Source organism: Monodelphis domestica, chromosome 7 (genome assembly GCF_027887165.1).
Source record: "Monodelphis domestica isolate mMonDom1 chromosome 7, mMonDom1.pri, whole genome shotgun sequence".
Lineage (NCBI taxonomy): Eukaryota > Metazoa > Chordata > Mammalia > Didelphimorphia > Didelphidae > Monodelphis > Monodelphis domestica.
In genome coordinates this window covers 80,575,219-80,592,926 of record NC_077233.1, presented here as the reverse complement: position 1 = coordinate 80,592,926, position 17,708 = coordinate 80,575,219, and the positions used below count along the sequence as shown (strand labels likewise).

Here is a 17,708-nt window from a genome sequence, read left to right as displayed (position 1 = left end):
ATGGCACAGTTCATAAAGTGCTGGACATGGAATCAGGAAGACCTGACTTCAGCCAGTTCATACAAATTACTAGCCATTTTACCCTGAGCAAGTCACAGTCTCACTATGTTTCAATATCTTCATCTATGAAATGTAAATAATAATCGCACCTTTCTCCTAGGATTATTATAAGGATGAAATGATATCAAATTTGTAAAGTGCTTTTCAAATCTTAAAGTATTGAATAAAGCTGTTATTAATGTTATTATCATTATTATATGTGAAAATAAGTTATATAGAAAACTAAGGTAAGAAAACCTAAGCCAGGCAGTAATGATGCTCTATAAACATACTTTGAAACATACTATAAAAAACCTCGATCTAAGTCTTAGTTCTCTTATCACTAATTCTGTGGCCATGGGCAAACCATTTAATGCCTTGCAAGCCTCCATTTCCACATCTATAAAATATGAATATTTTATGTTACTTACCTTAGAGGGTTACTTCAAAGAAACATTTCATGAACTATAAACTGTGTCATCTATAGTTTATCACTTTGATACTATTTTGTCAAAGACTAATAATAAAAATAAGAATAGTTATGTTGCATGGGGGAAACAATAGCAGAGATAGGAAAAAACTATAAAATGGGAAGGGAAATACAGAGACTCTCCTAAAACCAAAAAAAGTAGAAGTAGAATCTAGAAGACATAGCAAAATATCTTCAGTAGTTATGTGGAGAATGGACTAGAGTGGGGAAAAACTTGAAGCAAAATTATCAAGTAAGAAACCTATTTCAAAAATCCAGGCAAAAGCGATGAGGGTCTGATCCAGGTTGGTGATTCTTCTCCTATGCAAGATAAACTGATTGGATGGATGCAGTGACATCTAAGGACACTTCCAACTATAAGTCTCTGCTCTATCATGAGAAAACATGTGGAAGTCGAAACATTAAGATTTAGTTTGTATTGTTGGGTGAAATAGAATGATGAGTGAAGAAAAATATCATGGTTAAAAATGAGATTGGAAGGGTGTTTTTGCCATTGATGAAATAAAGAATTAGAAAAATGGGTAGATTTTCTTTTTTTTTAATCCTTATCTTCTGTCTTAGTTTCAATTCTAAGACAGCTCAGGTGAGAGACAAGAGTGGATGTGTAGAGCTGGGGATCATTTGCATACAGGTGATAATTAAACCTTGGGAGCTGATGAGAACATAAGTGATGAAGTACAAAGTGAAAAGATTCCATGAAATCATGGGTCATTGTATAGAAAATGAACCAGCAAAAGAGATGATTGAGTAGAATAAAGTCAAAGAAGGGATAGAATTTTCCCTCTACGAGAAAGAGAACCAAGAGAAATAATGTTATAAAAACTAAGAGGGGAAAAATATTCATAAGAAGAGAATAGTAAAAAAGGTTAAATGCCAAGTCTAAGAATGATACGAATTAAGAAAAAAGACATTTAACAAGACAATTAAGAGATTGCTGGCAATTTTGGAGAGTGTTATTTCAGTTGTATGATGAATTCAGAAGCCAGACTGCAAAAACTTGAGAAGTGAAAGAAATGGAATTAGAGTTGAGGAGTAGAGAGAACTTTTTCCTAGGAGTCTGTCTAAGAAAAGGAGAAAATTTTTAGGATGATAATTTAATAGAATAATAGGGTGTATTAAAGACCCTTCAAGGATGGAGAAGACCTAAGTATAGTTGAAGGCAGTAGTAAAGAAAACAGTGGATATGAAAAGATTGCAGCTTAGAAACAAAGATAATTAAATCATAGCCTTTATTAAGAAAGCACATGCAAAAATATATAAGGGATAGTCCTATTGTACTGTGCCCTGGAAAGAGTTTATCTGGAATACTCTGCTCATTCGTTGGTGCCACATTTTAGGAAAGGCATTGAAAGCTTGAGAATGTCCAGAGACAGATAATTATGATAGTGAAAGGTCCTGAATTCAAGTCATATAAGAATCTGTTAGAGGGACTGGAGAATTTTAATCCTGAAGATAAGGTTTAGTGGGGATATAACAGCTATCTTCAAGTATTTTGAAGGATTGTCACAAGACGGTTTCAAATAATTCTGTTTGGCCAAGAAGGGCAGAACAATGTACAATAGGTGTAAGCTGCAAAGAGGTAAATTTAGATCTAACATAATAAATCTAATATAAAATTTATATCTAATATAAAATTCCCCTGAATTAAAACTATTCCAAAGTGGGGCAGATAGATAGCTCAGTGGATTTAGAACCAGGACTAGAGAAAGGAAGTTCTGGATTTAAATTTGATCTTAGACACTTAGCTGTGTGACCCTTGGCAAGTCACAACTCCCATTGACTAGCCCTATCACTCTTCTGTCTTAAAACCAATACACATTATTGATTCTAAGACAGAAAGTAAGGGTTTAAAAAAAACAAAAGAACGCCACCAAAGTGAAATGGGCTCCCATGGAGGGGTAATGGTTTCCCCCTCTCTTGGGGTCTTTAAACAAACACTGAATTATGACTTGCAGGGATATTGTAGGAGGAATCCTTTCTCTATTATTAGCAGAACTAGGTGGCTTTCTGAGGTTCCTTCCAACTCTGAAATTCTGTGATTATGTGAAACTGTATTATAAGATATGAAATTACTAGCAGGAACTCCTATTCCAATAGCAGTTTAAGTCATCCTAATCCTCTCAACTCTGAGACTCTGACACCCTACGACTTTGTCCAAAACCCTTGTCCAGTTAGACCTCTTCCCCATTGCCAGCCTGATCCAAGAATAACCTTTCAAAAGCATAAATGTTTTCTTGAGGCCTTCTTTGTAAATGCTACTTACAGATCCTCTTCTGGCCTGTAATTCAAAGATGATATGCTCCTATGGAAACTTGGCAATACTGTCACATTCACAGCACAGGGATGAGATTTAGAGCCATATCTGTTTGTGATCTCAGTATAGACTGTTACTACAACAGAAAACAAAAGAGAAATATGAACACATACATATGGAATGCATCAAAAGCCTCCTTTTATCCCAGGATTCAATGAAGGCTTACTGTCTCGACATTTCACATATTAATAGTCAATTAATGGCAGGTGAAGACAAGTTTTATCCTTGAAAAGCTCAGTGTGAAATGAAATGGCAAACTATCTTACCTCCCAAGTCAGAAATACAAAATACAGATTTCTTTTACTTTATTTATATACAAATCAACAACCTATTTATTGAGTATTGAGTAGCTATATGGAAAAGTACTTGGTGAGACACTGAGGGAGACAGAAAGAAGATGGGACAAGGGGCAACTAGGTGGCTCAGTGATTGAAGAGCTAGACCTGGAACTGGGAGGTCCTAAGTTCAAATCTGATCTCAGACACGTCCTAGCTGTGTGATCCCAGGCAAGTCACTTAACCTCCATTGTCTAGCTCTTACTGCCCTTTGGCCTTAGAATCAGTACTTAGTATCAATTCTAAGAAGAAGGTAGAGATACAAAATTTAACAACAAAAAAAGATGACACAACAATTCTGCTACCTTACATGCACCTCCAAGTCTGTCTCTGTCTCTCTTTCCCTCGTCTCATTCTGCCTATCTGTCTCTCCCTCTCTCCCTCCCTCCCTCTCTCTCTCTCTGTCTCTCTCTTTCTCTCTCTGTCTCTCCCTCTGTCTCTGTCTGTCTGTCTGTCTGTCTCTCTCCCCTCTTTCTCATCACCCCCCAAAAACAAATGATATAGGAAATAGAGTCCTTGATTCAGAATCAGAGGCCTTAAATTTTAATCCTGGCCCTGCCACCCACTTGAGTAATCACAGGCAAGTTGTTTTTACCTCTCAAGGCTTTAGTTTCCTCATCTATAAAATGACATTATTGAACTAATTGGCCTTTAAGGTCCCTTCCAGATCTAAATCTATGATAACTCCCAATTCTATAATATTCTATAGTTTCTACAACACTTTCTTCACAACCATCCTAAAAGGTAAATGGCACAAGTATTGTTTGCTTTTTACACATAAGGAAATTAGGGGTTCAACTAGGTAAATGATTTGCCCAACGATAACTCAGCAAGTGGCAGAATTCACACAGGTCTTTTGACTCCTAGTCCAGCTTCTTTTCACTATGCTACACTGAGGCAAGGCAATATTTAATTAATCTCAATTAAGTGGTGCCAACAGTAAGTGTTAGAGAAGTTCAGAAGAGGAGAATCACTGCAGGTTTGAATTGTTGGGAAAGGCTTTAGGGAAGAAACGGAACTATATATCTTACACCCAAAATACGATAAAAATTCTCCCATTTCTAATTCAAAGATTTCAAATATTCACACACATCAATAATGTTGGAACCTAAATTTTTAAGTAAAATAATTCATTCTGTAATTCATATTTGGGGCTCTCCCTTGGTAGCAGTCATGAACTGGAGCGACAGCATGCTGATTAAGCCCCCTGCTACAAGAGCCTTAAGTCCATAAGTCTCTCCTTTGAGGTCAAATTGAGCTCTGACCTATTTCTAGTCCTGCCACATAACTAACAGTATCCTGAGAGGGTGGGTGGGAAGTAATCTATTCCAGTCCAGAGCACTCTAGAATAAGTATGCACTCTTTAGGACAGAGACAAAGAGGAAAGGAGAAACAACTCTCTCTCCCTCCCTGTCTCTGTCTCTTTATCTGGGAAAGAAAAGAGCTATATTGGAGTCGGTTTTAAGAGTTGAAGTAATATTCAGAGAAGTTTAAAACAATTCTAGAAACTGTATACTAAAGGGATCTATCCTATCTACCCCAGGCACAAAATCTGATTTCTCATAACTACTGGTTTCCTATATCTTCTGAACAATCAAACTTCTGAGGGATGGTCAAGGCCCAGGAACTGAAACAGAATGGGACTGACTTTGGGGCCTCAAATTTATCTAAATTAAATAAGCACATGACATTTAACTAATGATTCAATCCATCAATCAATCAACAAACAAATCTTTACTAAAATTCTATGTAGAACATTATTAAAAGACATATAGAGATGAAATAAGATATTGTTCTTGCACTTATGGAGTTTGCGCTTCAGCAGATGGTTACAACATATAAACAAAGAACCCATTTCAAACTAAAATAAAAGGTGGTAACTATGTAAGAGATCTTCAGACTAAGAGCTATGTGAATTCTAGCAGGGAAGAACCATTTTTTCTTTGGCGGGGGGGGAAAGAAATAGAAACAATAATGACAACTAGCATTTAAGCTTTGCAAAATGGTTTCTTATTATCTCATTTGGTGAGCATAACAATCCTGTGACTCAGATGCTATTATGAATTTATTTTTACAAATAAGAAAACTGAGGTTTGGAGAGACAACTAGGTGACAAAATGCTAGAGCCTTAGACTTTAGTCAGAAAGATTTGCAAATGTTTAAACTATATAATAAATAAATAATATGCCTTAAATGTATAAAACAAATAGATGATAAATATATAATAAAAAATACAATATATAAATGTTTTTACTTATTATCATTACTATAGCTGTTGTTGTTAGGTCACTTGCCTAGGGTCACACATTAAGGCAAGAGACAAATTCAGATTTTCCTTCTTCCAAGACCAACACTATCCACTAAGCTCCACACCTGCTGCAAGCAGGTAAACTGAGCTGAGCACTCAAAGAATGGGTAGGATTTCAACATACATATTTGAGAAGTAGATAATTGGCTTTCTTATAAAGAGGAACCATCAGAGGAAAAGAAAAAAGCAAATTCAAGTTTAAAAAAAGGAGGGAGTAAATGGAATCCATAAAGGTGAATAAGGTTGCTAAGGGTGAGAGTACATATAGAAAAGAAGACAGATGATAAAGGAGGGTGCAGTCAGATGGATGAGGGAACCAGGAGAATGTCATGGAAGCCAAAAAACTAGACATTATTCAGAAAGAGGTGATCAATAGTGTAGAATTTTGTGGAAAGGACAATGTAAGCAAGAACTGAGGACTATTATTGGATGTGGAGATATGGCAGTGATTGGAGAACTTTGAGAGTATTTTCAGTTGAATTGTAGGGACAGAGAACAGATGGAAAAAATGTTTAGGACTAAGTGAAAGCAGTAGACATAGGGATTTGAAACACATTTTCCTTCATCATCATTTTTCCAAAGCCTTTTCCAGCACTGAATTTATCCCCATTTCTCTTTTTTTGATGAGAGGAACATATGTGCCTCAGGTCATGTATGAAAAATGCCTCATATTTACCTTATTTCATTTATCTAGCATTTGGTACCGTGCCTAGCACATAGTAAGCACCAAATAAGTGCTTTGTTTCATATCTCATTAATTTCATAATTTCATTATTATTTCACTAATTTTTCATTCATTAGTTTATTTCACTAATAATTAAAATATCTGCCCTCATTTTATTTCACTTTTTGTAAAAGTGCCATTTTATTGTTTTTCTTTCCTACTATTCATGACTTAAGAACAAAATGGTGCTTTTTTCAAATATCCCAAATTTTCGTTTATGCCAAAAAAAATAAATAATCCACCCAAATCCCTAAAGCACTATACTTATCATGAAAACTATCCTCCCACTCAATAAATCGACCTATTTAACTTCACTAGTCAAAAGATTCTTTCTGACACGTAGATTTTAAATCTCTTTAAAAGCTATGTGAAAAAGGTTATGGAACTAAGACATAATCATAGCTAACAAACCAAATAAAAATAATGAGACTTACCTTTGTATTTGTCAACAAGCTCACCAGCTGGCAAAGTAAAGTAATATTGTATATCTCTTCCTCTATATAAAGGTATTTTGGAGGATTTTCCTATTTGGTAGCTGAATTCATAGAGATAATCCTATATTCAAGTCCATAAGAAACAAAATAAAACCATCAGAAAACTAAGAATTTGCAAAAGCCAAATCTCTATATTTCAATAAAGTAAGTTTTCACATAAAAGAAAATAGGCATAATGTAGAAAATGGAACACTAAAATGGGAATCTGAAATCCAACACTTATAAGTTAATCAGTAAGCATTTATTAATCAGCTACTGTTTGCTGGGCATTGCGCTAAGCACTGGGAATACAAGGATAAAAGTAGCCCATATTTTCAAGGAGTTCACAGTCTGACGGGGAGATAATGTGCAAATAGCTGTGTATAAACTATATATTTATAGGATAAATTGGAGATAATCCACAAAGGGAAGGCAGAAGCATTAAGGGGGATAAGGAGAGACTCCTTGTAAAAGGTGAGCTTTTAGGTAGGTTATGGAAGAACCAGGGAATCCAGGAAGCAGAGATACGGGGGGGGAAGGCATATGGGGGACAGTTGGTAAAAATGTGGACTTGGGAGATGGAGTAGTTCAAGGTATTTAGTATCACTGGTTTGCATAAAATGGAAAGTATAAGAAGGGGAAAATATAAAGAGGGGAAAGTATAAGATTGGAAAGGTAAGCAAGGGTCATTTTATAAAGATGTTTGCAAATCAAACAGAAGATATTTATATTTAATTCTATAAGGGATAGGTGAGGTTTATTGAATAAGGGAATGCCATGGTCAAATCTGCAGGTTAGGAAGAGCAACTTGATTATAGAGTGGAGAGAAATTTGAAGGAGGAGATCAACCAGCAGATTATGACAATAATCTAGGCATGAGGTGGTAAGGACAAGCTAATAGAAACTTTGTGATTATGACCAAGATCTTACCTTCTTACTTTCCTCACCTTTATAGTGAGGCTAATGATCTCTGTACTACCTGCTTCACAGTGTTATTGTAAGTAAAGTACTCTACAAAGAAAGAAAGTACTAGAGAAATGAGAATTATTAGTGAAAATGTATTTTTTTTAAAAAGCACTAGAATCCCATTGTATTTAGTGATTGCATTATAAAACGGTTGAGTTAGAAGGAACATTAGCAATTAGATAAGGGGTCCATAATCTTTTTTGTATCATGGATCCCTTTAGTAATGTAGAGAAGTGTGTGAGGCCTTCCTCAGAATCATTTTTCTAAATGCAAAAAATAAAATATGTAGAACTGTAAAGGAAAAAAGTTACATTAAAATATAGTCATCAATTCTTTTGTGGGGAAAGGACATGAATCCCAAGACAAAGATCTGACTGTTCCAATCCATTCATTCTAAAGGATTTATCTTCTCCAGTGCCTCTAATACCACAATCCTAATTTAGGGTCTCATTATAACTATCCTACTAGAGTAGATTTTCTTCCTGATGAACTTGTTGTACAATTTCTATTATAAAAAGTGAGAAACACAAATGCATATCATCAACTAAATAATAACATTTAAATTACTTCATCATTTAAGGCCACTTTCCTAAATACATTATTTCTGGCTTTCTCCTAAGAACTTAATTCACAGGAATATTAGCCTATCAGACTGGTAAACCTAGAGGAGTCAAGATTCAAAGCCAGCTTCTTTCATATGAAATTTCTCAGTATCTGTCTACCATTTTATAATAGCCTACATTTTTACCCAAAAGTTAATGAGTATTCCTGTTTTGCCTCGCTTATGGAAGAACAGAGGACTTTGGTCATAGTTGGGCTATTATTTTTACATCATTTTAAATTCTGAATTTGTTTTAAGTGGTATACTCAAGTGACAACTGGGAGGATCTCAAACTGTTAGGCTCACACAGGCATCAATATAGTAGATTGTAACTAACAGCATGGTGATTTTAACAACCCATGGGTTTAATAATTTGGATCTGATTGATCACAGAATTCATTCTAGCTTTTTTGAACCCCACATGAAAAATTCAGATAATTCTGAGATTTTCCCATGATTCTGAGAACTATAAGAGTCCACTTGCATTATTCATGCTTAAAGTTTTTTCACAGATAACCTTCCAGCATAAGAACTTTCTATAAGAGAGATGGCAGGCCCTCAGTGAAGGGCTTCAGATTTAAAAAATCATAAAAATATTAGAATGAGCAAGGCATACATGGATCATACTTATCTGGATAGATTTCTAATATTGTCATGATTTGTTAAATCTGAAACCCTTCACTCAGGACACATACGAAGGACCATTTCTTGGGGAGTAGAGACTATATTAAACATCAGCAACTGTGACTCATAGGGCCAGGTGAGTGTGATTTCAGCACCTGGACAGCACTCACTAATTCTGTGACTTGAGCTCAACTCCTGATCTTGATCCTGATTAAAGACATTGAGAATTTTACTTGTAATATAGTAGCAAAATGCTGAAATAGGAGCTAAGACATGAATTCTGGGCTTTTTTCCCGTCTGTCATTTGAGGAGCTTGATAATGGCAATGGTCTTTTCCAGCATTAACACTCAAGAATTATATGAATATATGAATATGCTATACTGGTTATCATTTTGGAGAGCCTTCAAAAATTTTCAAAGTAGCCTTAAAAATAAAACTGAAACCACAAATTATAATTCCCTTTATAGAAGGATGATTATGACAGCTTTGGCCTTGCCTATCTATCTTTTTTCAGAAGTAATGACACATACATCAGTGGTTATCACTCTTTTCAGTGGCACATCATAAACCTGGTAAGTAATTATTCTATAGAGTCATCAAATATGGACACTTTATGCACTTGAAAACAGTGTATGACTTAAAACACCAGACAACATCTGTTGCCTTGACATGTCTTTGGGACCTACTTGGGCCACACAGGTAGCATTAAAGAACTGTGGAATGCTTACTGCTTTCCCAGACATGCAGAAAACACTGAAGATTGTATAAGCCTCATAACCATGAATGGGCTGTACTTGGCATTCCATCTCCTTTGGAACTTCATTGACAGTAAAATATAACTGTGCTTTGCCTAATGGTCTGTGGCTTGAGACTGCAGAAAAAAAATAAGAGCCAATTGAAACATATGCATAACACCTAGACTTATCTTGATAGACATAACGGGTGACAGAAGACTAAAAAGAGAACCAAAACAAAACCTAATTCAAGAAAAGACATCTTGTTGAAAAAGATGCCAAATGCTGAATGTTTTATCCATGGTGTCTTAACCAAAAAATACAAGATTAAATCTGTGTATTCAAATGGAATAGTGAAAAGTATGAGTGAAATAATTAACAGTGTAACACTAAAATTGTATAAGGCAAGAAAATTGTGACTTTGGAGAGAATTAGCATATCCCCATTTAAAGGAAGAATTTACACTTCAATCTCCACTTTCCAGGCCATAAAATGTCCATAGTCAAGTGATCAATCAGTGCTGCTCCAAAGGAATTCCCTAGCTACTTAACCAAGGAATAAAGAATTGTCAACAAGTGTCAGAATATGGTCTAGTAAGAAGAATACAAAACTGGAAGAAAGGTCATTTGTTTACTGATCCATCCAGTCTTCACTTATGCAATAAAAGAAAAATATGTGCAAATACATGGAAGCAACTGATAAAATTATAAATTCAGGGAATAGCAAATGGGTCAGTTTCACTAGAACATTGAGTATGGGAAGGGAAGTAAATATAGATTTGGAACCAAATTGATAAAGGGATTAAATTTCATGGTAAAAATTTTGTATCTTTAGATAAAAGGGAGCTACTGAAGATTCTTGAGCAAGGGAATGACATGATCAGATCTTTGTTTCAGGAACACTATTTCATCAGCTTTATCAAGATTGTAAGTAGAAACATTTATTAGGAAACCTAATACAATATACTATAATAATAGATTCACAAATAATTAGTTACTATAATTTCTAGGAAAGTGAATTAAGAAGACCACCAAAATCTTCATTATTTCTAAAAACTAAAAATGTCCACTTGAAAACATCACCTACCCACAGAAGCTTGTAGCACATAAGTCTCTCCACCTCTCAGGGAAAATGGTTTAAATGTAACAGTTCTTGATGTAATACCTAACAGAAAAGATACCCACATAGCTATAGTTAATGATGAAAATCATTATAAAAATCAGATGAAATAATTTGCTGGGACATATGATGTCTATATGTAAGCTGACTGCATTTCTATGGTCCTAGGATACTAAGCAGAGTTTTCAAAGATTATTTCTATACCTAATCTCTATTTACATACCTGAAATTTTAAAAGCACAGGTATACCACTGTGATATGGAAATCATATTTCCACATTACACAGGAGTCTAAAGAATTCTCTCAATAAACTTCTGAATTTTCTTGCCTTTTTACTCTACCTTCTCACCACTTAGTCCCTTTGTGGTCGCCACAATGTGATATGGAAATCACAATAAAAGACTGATATATATTAATTTAAGGTCGCCAAGGAATTCAGCTATGTAATTCCTAAATGAAAACTCAAGTCAGCAGTCAACCTTTAATGGAGTTTTTAATTACTAACAGGAGGAAGAAAGGTATTAGAGAGATAGAGAGAGAGAGAGAGAGAGAGAGAGAGAGAGAGAGAGAGAGAGAGAGAGGAGAAAGAGAGAGAGAAAGGGGAGAGAAGGAAATAGGGCTTAAATACCCCCTCTACTTAGGCTGGGCCAAAGGCCCAAGGCCTTGGATAGCCGAGGCAAAGAAAAGAGATCAGTCCCTATCACTCACGTGACCAAAATGGAGAAACTGTCTCAGGGCCTCCACTCCAAGCACCAGACTCCAACCACACTCCTCTCCTTCACACAGGAAGTCCCCAGACTCCTCAGCTGTCCTCTACCTCACTTCCTGTGTCTCACCTGTGCCAATGGTGGCTCTAGCTTCACCCAGAACCACCCAGAGGTCTGTCCCCTTTGTACATGTCTGTTGAAGGTCATATTCTCAAATAATTAAATCTTGAGCTTTGCTGCAGCCCTTTCTAAATCCTGTTACCTTGAGTAGGGTGGAGATTGTAGTTTCCAAGACCTGATTCTGTCATTCCAAGTATCTCTATTGTTATTGATCAGGAAATAGTCAAATCCCATCCTCTAAAGAATGGTTTGAACAGGGTTGAGTAGTTTTGAAATTCACACCACAGAGCACTGGGAAAACACCTTTGCATAGATACTTTTACTATTTACGAAATTACTTTCTCATTTGGTAGATATGGGTGACTCACTCAAACAAACATTTCCTCTTCAAATTTCGTATTTTTGACCTAGATTTCTCTTGTTTGATGTTATTTTACTCCATCATCTTTGTCATATTTGTAGACAATACTTTTGTTTCTCCCCATAGATTTTTAAACTTCTTTTTGTGTATTGTCTTACCCCACTGAAATGTAAGCTTCTTAAGGGCGGAAATTGTCTTTCTACGTGTATTTGAACTCCTAGCACATACTGCAATGCTCAGAACACAGTAAGCAGTTAATAAGTACCAGTTGACTAAATGGCATGTTTTTTTCCCATTTCATAGACTAGAAGCTCTTCGAAAGTAAGGTTTATGTGGTATATATACATTGTTATATATACATTAATTGATGTCTAAGATAAAACATAAATTTGTTGGGAAATATTAAGAGGCAGAATAGCACAGAAATGTTCTAACTTCAAGCCTATGCTTTTTCCATTACATCATCATGCTTCTTCTTACTATACTCAGAAAGGAAAGGAATATAATCACATGGTGAAAATCTGAATAATAAAACCACATGATCACTTTTTAAAAGCCCATTGAGATTAAGTACTTGTCTATTAAGCCAAATAAATTTGGAAGAAAGCTAGTAAGTGATATCTAAGCATTTCTAATTCAAATCATGCAGTTTTGTAGGAAATACATACCTGAAGATGTGTAGCTTTGAAAAACAGATCTACTAATTAATGATTTGGACCAATCCACCATAAGCAATGGTCCTCTATTTTCAGTGGAGTAAGATGAATCAATTAGATTGTAACCATCATCATTGTCTGACACAGTATCTGGCTCTTCATTTTCCCTTGATTCTGTAATACTGATACTACCCCCTAAGAGAACAAACTATGTCAATTAGTGTAAAAGAAAAATAATGATAATAATTTTCTTAAATAAAGTCTTATGGAATTAAAAAATAATATTTCCAAAAGCTATCTTTCCCATTTCTAAATATACTATATAGCATAAAATATATCTGTTAAATATGGGAGGATATATATGAATTGAGGTAAAGTGAAGATGGTATCAGTCATAAAACAGTATACTTAACAACAATAATATGAATGAAAACAGCATTTAAAGGCAACTAGACTCATATTCAATGCAGTGATTAATTTTGATTCTTGAAAATAGATTTATAAAACACATCCTCCCTTTCAATAGAGCTATGAGATAAAAGGTACGGATGAAACATGTGAATAGAATTTTGTATTTATACTCAGATATGACTTTTATGGTTTGTTTTCACTGCTTTTCTTTACTACAAGGGAGATTTCCACATGGGAAGGTGGTGTATGAGAAAATAACTATGAGATAAAAATCAAAGGACATCAATAAAACTTAAAAATAATGTCTCTAACAATTTATCAGAATCTAAGAATTTGCTTTTTAGAAGTTATATTTTTCATCTGAATTTCAATAAAAAGTGTATATGCCAATAGTGCTAATAAAGTTATTAAAAAAAAAACCAACATATTGGAGACACTAATTATAATTCGTTCTAGAAGGAATGATGAAGAGTGCCCCTATTGGTAATCAATGGTAATTATGAGTAGAGAATTGTATAGTATATTGATTCTTCTAATGCAAAATAGAGGTATCTGGAACAATTGGTGTTAAACCTGAAGTATCAGACCAGGAACTGAAGAAAAGACCAATGAGAATGTCTGAGAAAATGTTTTTATTTTTATACTAATGATAAAATTTCATTCATTAAAAGTCAAGGGAATATTAACCTGGTTGTCTTCCTCTTGATGTTTCTATTGCCTCCTTGATATCGCTATAATAAGCTTCAAAATCTATGGAAAAAAATAAAAATATCATTGGAAACCTAGCTTTGGGCAATGTTTTATGCATTCAAATTAAGATCTTCCCAAATTCACTTTAGAATGAATGTTAAAATTTACCAAAATCTCTAATTTACCAAAATTTTCTCTCTAGCTGACATCTATTTATAATAATTGATTTTCATGACAATATCCCTGAAGTATTTGAAGATCTCAGAAGGCTCCTGAATTACCAAAGATAAAATTAATTCTTAGGTAGCAAAATATTGAGACAGAGCACTGGCTTTGAAAAAATGAATGATACTATAACATCTTAGAACTAGAAGAAACTTTATAGGCAATATAATCCAAATTTCTGAGTCCTAAAGGAAAGGGGTGGAGGGAATAAAAAACATGAGAAATGTGAACCATTCAAAATATCATCATTATTATCCTAATTATAACTCCAATATAAGGTTGAAAAGAGACAGCAAAAAAAGGATTCCTTCTCTATAATTTCAAAAAGTTAATTCCTTTATGTGAAATATTCATACATAATCTAAAATTAGAATCTCAATTTAGCTGCAATATAATGTTATATAATTACTACTTGTCATCTGAAATATCTTCTTTGAGGGCTATAGGATCCCATCATTGTAGATACTCCCTTTACCAGTGCATATTACAATTCATCCTGTGTCATTCTTGTCTATATTCTCCCATAAATCTTCCATTGAGGATATACTCAATATAACACAAAATTCTAGATACTTTAAGTTTTTGTGGGTACCATTGTAGTGTTTAGGATGTTCAACTCTTACTCTCATATGACCAAAAAGACTCCTTTCAAGAGTATATATTTCCTCTATCTTTTTTTTTTTACCTAGCTTGCTGGTCACCCCCTTCATCTGCTTCAAGTTAACTTTTATTTCAAGAATAAACTCTAATTTCAATAGACTTGGTTGACTTCTCCAGATTTATTCAAGAGACGAAGTTCTCACTTTTCTAGTGGATTGCTTTCCTTGATACATTCTGAAATCTATCATCCACTAAATACTTGCCTGCTGAGGAGGTTAAACCTATCTATTCTGGATTGCTCTGTGGACTTTACTTTCCCTGTAGTTCTGCTTTGATTCATCTCTCTACTTTGTGTCAGGGCAGTCCAAAATCTGGGTTCCCTACCTACCTTCTATCTCTCTCTCAATGGATATGGACTCCATGAAGCTACAGAGATAGAAACATGGGATAAATGAGTCAGATGGTGACCTAGAAAAAATATATAGAAATGTTTTCTCTTGAAATGGAAATAGAAAGGACTATTAAACCTAATTTAATATTTTTAATTTAATCATGCTTCTCTTTCATCCACTTTGACAATTAGTATATAAATTCATTTTATTTTATTAAAAATCTGTCTAAAATTTCATAGCAATACATTTTGGCTCTCAGTGACAAGCTATAATTTATGAATTGATAGATTCCCTCGTGTTTAATCTGCTTAAACAGCAAGGATTCAAAAGGCAGTGAAACAAAAACTAAATGAGTATCATCAGTAAATTATTCCGTGGGTCTACTAAAATTCTGGGCAATATTTTTGTAATTTAAAACTTGTTAACCTAACCTAAGGAGCTGTGTGATATAGTGATGATTATAATTTTATAAAGTAAAAATCATGTCCAAATGTTCTGATTTCATAAATGCCTAGTGCCTAGTCTTATAGTTGACTAGAAGCAAATGTAAAAGGGATAATGTATTTGCCATTGCTATTATGTTACTCAGTGTTCAAAAACTATGATTAACAGTCATTCACTAAAGAGGAAATTCTGTCAAATGTTAGGGGCTCTGAAGAACAGAAAGAAAATATGGTCTTCTTTCTGTAAAAAGATATTTCCTAACCGCCCCGGCACTACTCCTTAAGAGGGTTAGGAATCCATACATACTTCCCCAATCCAAGAATGACAGCTAGATTATCCACTACTACTAGAGTAAAGTAGTGATGGGGAGACAGGACAGAGACAGTATTCTCTGACCATAATCTGAAATCTGGAATAGCCATTGAGTTGCAGTTAATAAGAAAGCTAGCCATTGGCTCTAAATTTCTGGCACTCAAAATTTATTTCCTCTTCTGTTTTTTGATCACTAAAACTACTTCTTTTTCAAAGAGACAAAAAATTATCTCATTTATTAGCTTTGGAATGAGGCAATGCATCATGCAAGACAACTCCTTTTTAAAAAGAATTTTATGACAAGTGAAAAAAAGGCTTTCCAGCCCCCAGTAAATAACACTGAAAATATCAATAATTATCCAAAGAGATTTCCATCAAACATATATATCTTTATTCTTCAAAAGTCTATATTTGTTCCTTCAAAGGAAACTATAGAGGAAGTCACCTAAAAGGGAAGAAAAAGAAAGAAAATGTAATTACCAGAAATGTAAGAAGAATTTTGTGGTAGCTCACTGTTTGCTGACTTTTCTCTCTGGATGGATCTTATGACAGGTTTTTTTTCTTGTAAGCCTCTAATTGGGCTAAGTAGCCTTTCCAGTACCTGATCTTCCATAGCTGAGGGACTGCTGCTCTCCCTGTGACTGGTATCACTTGCATGATGAAATCCAATTGTAATGTTTATGGATGCTGCAGAAATTGAGGTTTTCACTTGAGCTAACTGGGTCAGCTGCCTGATAGACTGCCCAGGAATATCTCTTGGGAAGGGTGTGGTTGTAAGGGCAGGAATACTCATTTGTAGATTTGACTTTGGAATTGTGAAGATGGCATCAACAAGGCTTGATGGGCTTAGCAGATCTGCAGCCCTACAAAAGGAAACTTAAACATACATTTAAAACAATTACTATGTTGTTTTAAAAAAGTGATTATTATATAATAAAACAATAATAATTTTAAAAACGTGCTTCAATTTTTTTCACATATAATACTACTGTGAAACTGATTATTTGCCTAACAGAAGATCCACCGTAATAAAACAATATTAACAATAACTAAATATTTATATAGCATTTTATGGTTTTCAAAGTGCTTTTATAGGTGTTGTTTGTTCTTCACAGTAAGCCTGTGAAGGAGGTGCTATTATTATCATCTCCAATTCACAAATGAGAAAACTGAGGAGAGATTAAGTGATTTGCCCAGGAAGAGACAGCAAGTAACTGACTAGATTCAAACTCAGGTATTCCTGGCTTTAAATATATCACCTAACTCCCTTATGATAATTTAATACAAAATTCCTATAATACCTTAAAAACAAAAATGCAATGAATAAAAATGATTTTACATATAATCCTTTAAGAATAACTGTTGCACTCGTAGTGCAAATGTTATTGCAACATAAAGTTGCACAAACATAAAGTATGCACAAACCAGAGGAAACATGTTTGTTTTTTTTTCCTTAATAAAACCATTCTCACAACATTGCTTATAGATATCTTTAGCAAATTCCATTGGACAGAAAGAGAAATTGAGGTGGAATCACATTTGAGTGATTTGCCTCAGTTCAATCAACACTTAGCCAAAAACATAAGGAGCTGGAGCTGCACATAAATAGTCCATTCAATAATGACTGACCAAATATGTGGTTTTAGAGAAAGATCCCAGAGAAAGGATGAGCAATTGTTCCCTCTTGAGGAAGAGTGGGGGCATCAAATTGGCAGTTTATTTGCTCCCTACCCCCAGTCTCATTCTGTTTAAAAATGACAGAAAGTAGCCTTGATGTGTTAAGGTAAGAGCAGGTGCTTTGGTCAGTGAATTAATCAGTGAACAGAGCAAGGAAAAATGCAAGGAGGATAAAGAGATATTCAGTGAGTATGATGGGAAGAGAGAAATGTGTAAAAACTGGGAAGTGACTAAGTTAAAAGGAAAAAAAATGAGAGGGAGAAATAGAGACAGAGTCCATGTTAAGACGAGTAAAGAGGAGGCAAGTTTTGATTCTTTGTATTGATTCCTGACATGAAAGGGATTATATTCAGTAATCTGAGTCCTAATGTTTCACTTTCACCAT

At 34.5% G+C, this 17,708-nt stretch overlaps 1 protein-coding gene across 1 annotated transcript in view; it reads right to left on the bottom strand.

Moving 5' to 3' along the window:
* Nucleotides 1-17,708, bottom strand: part of PKD1L1 (polycystin 1 like 1, transient receptor potential channel interacting) — a 165,844-nt gene that overhangs the window by 103,495 nt on the left and 44,641 nt on the right. Inside the window, exons 12-18 of the mRNA XM_056806269.1 lie at nt 16,127-16,522; nt 13,671-13,733; nt 12,585-12,767; nt 10,696-10,773; nt 9,604-9,746; nt 6,645-6,765; nt 2,793-2,919 (exon numbers count right to left, since the gene is read on the bottom strand). Of these exons, the coding sequence (XP_056662247.1) occupies nt 2,793-2,919; nt 6,645-6,765; nt 9,604-9,746; nt 10,696-10,773; nt 12,585-12,767; nt 13,671-13,733; nt 16,127-16,522 (1,111 nt within the window). The remainder of the gene's footprint in view (nt 1-2,792; nt 2,920-6,644; nt 6,766-9,603; nt 9,747-10,695; nt 10,774-12,584; nt 12,768-13,670; nt 13,734-16,126; nt 16,523-17,708) is intronic.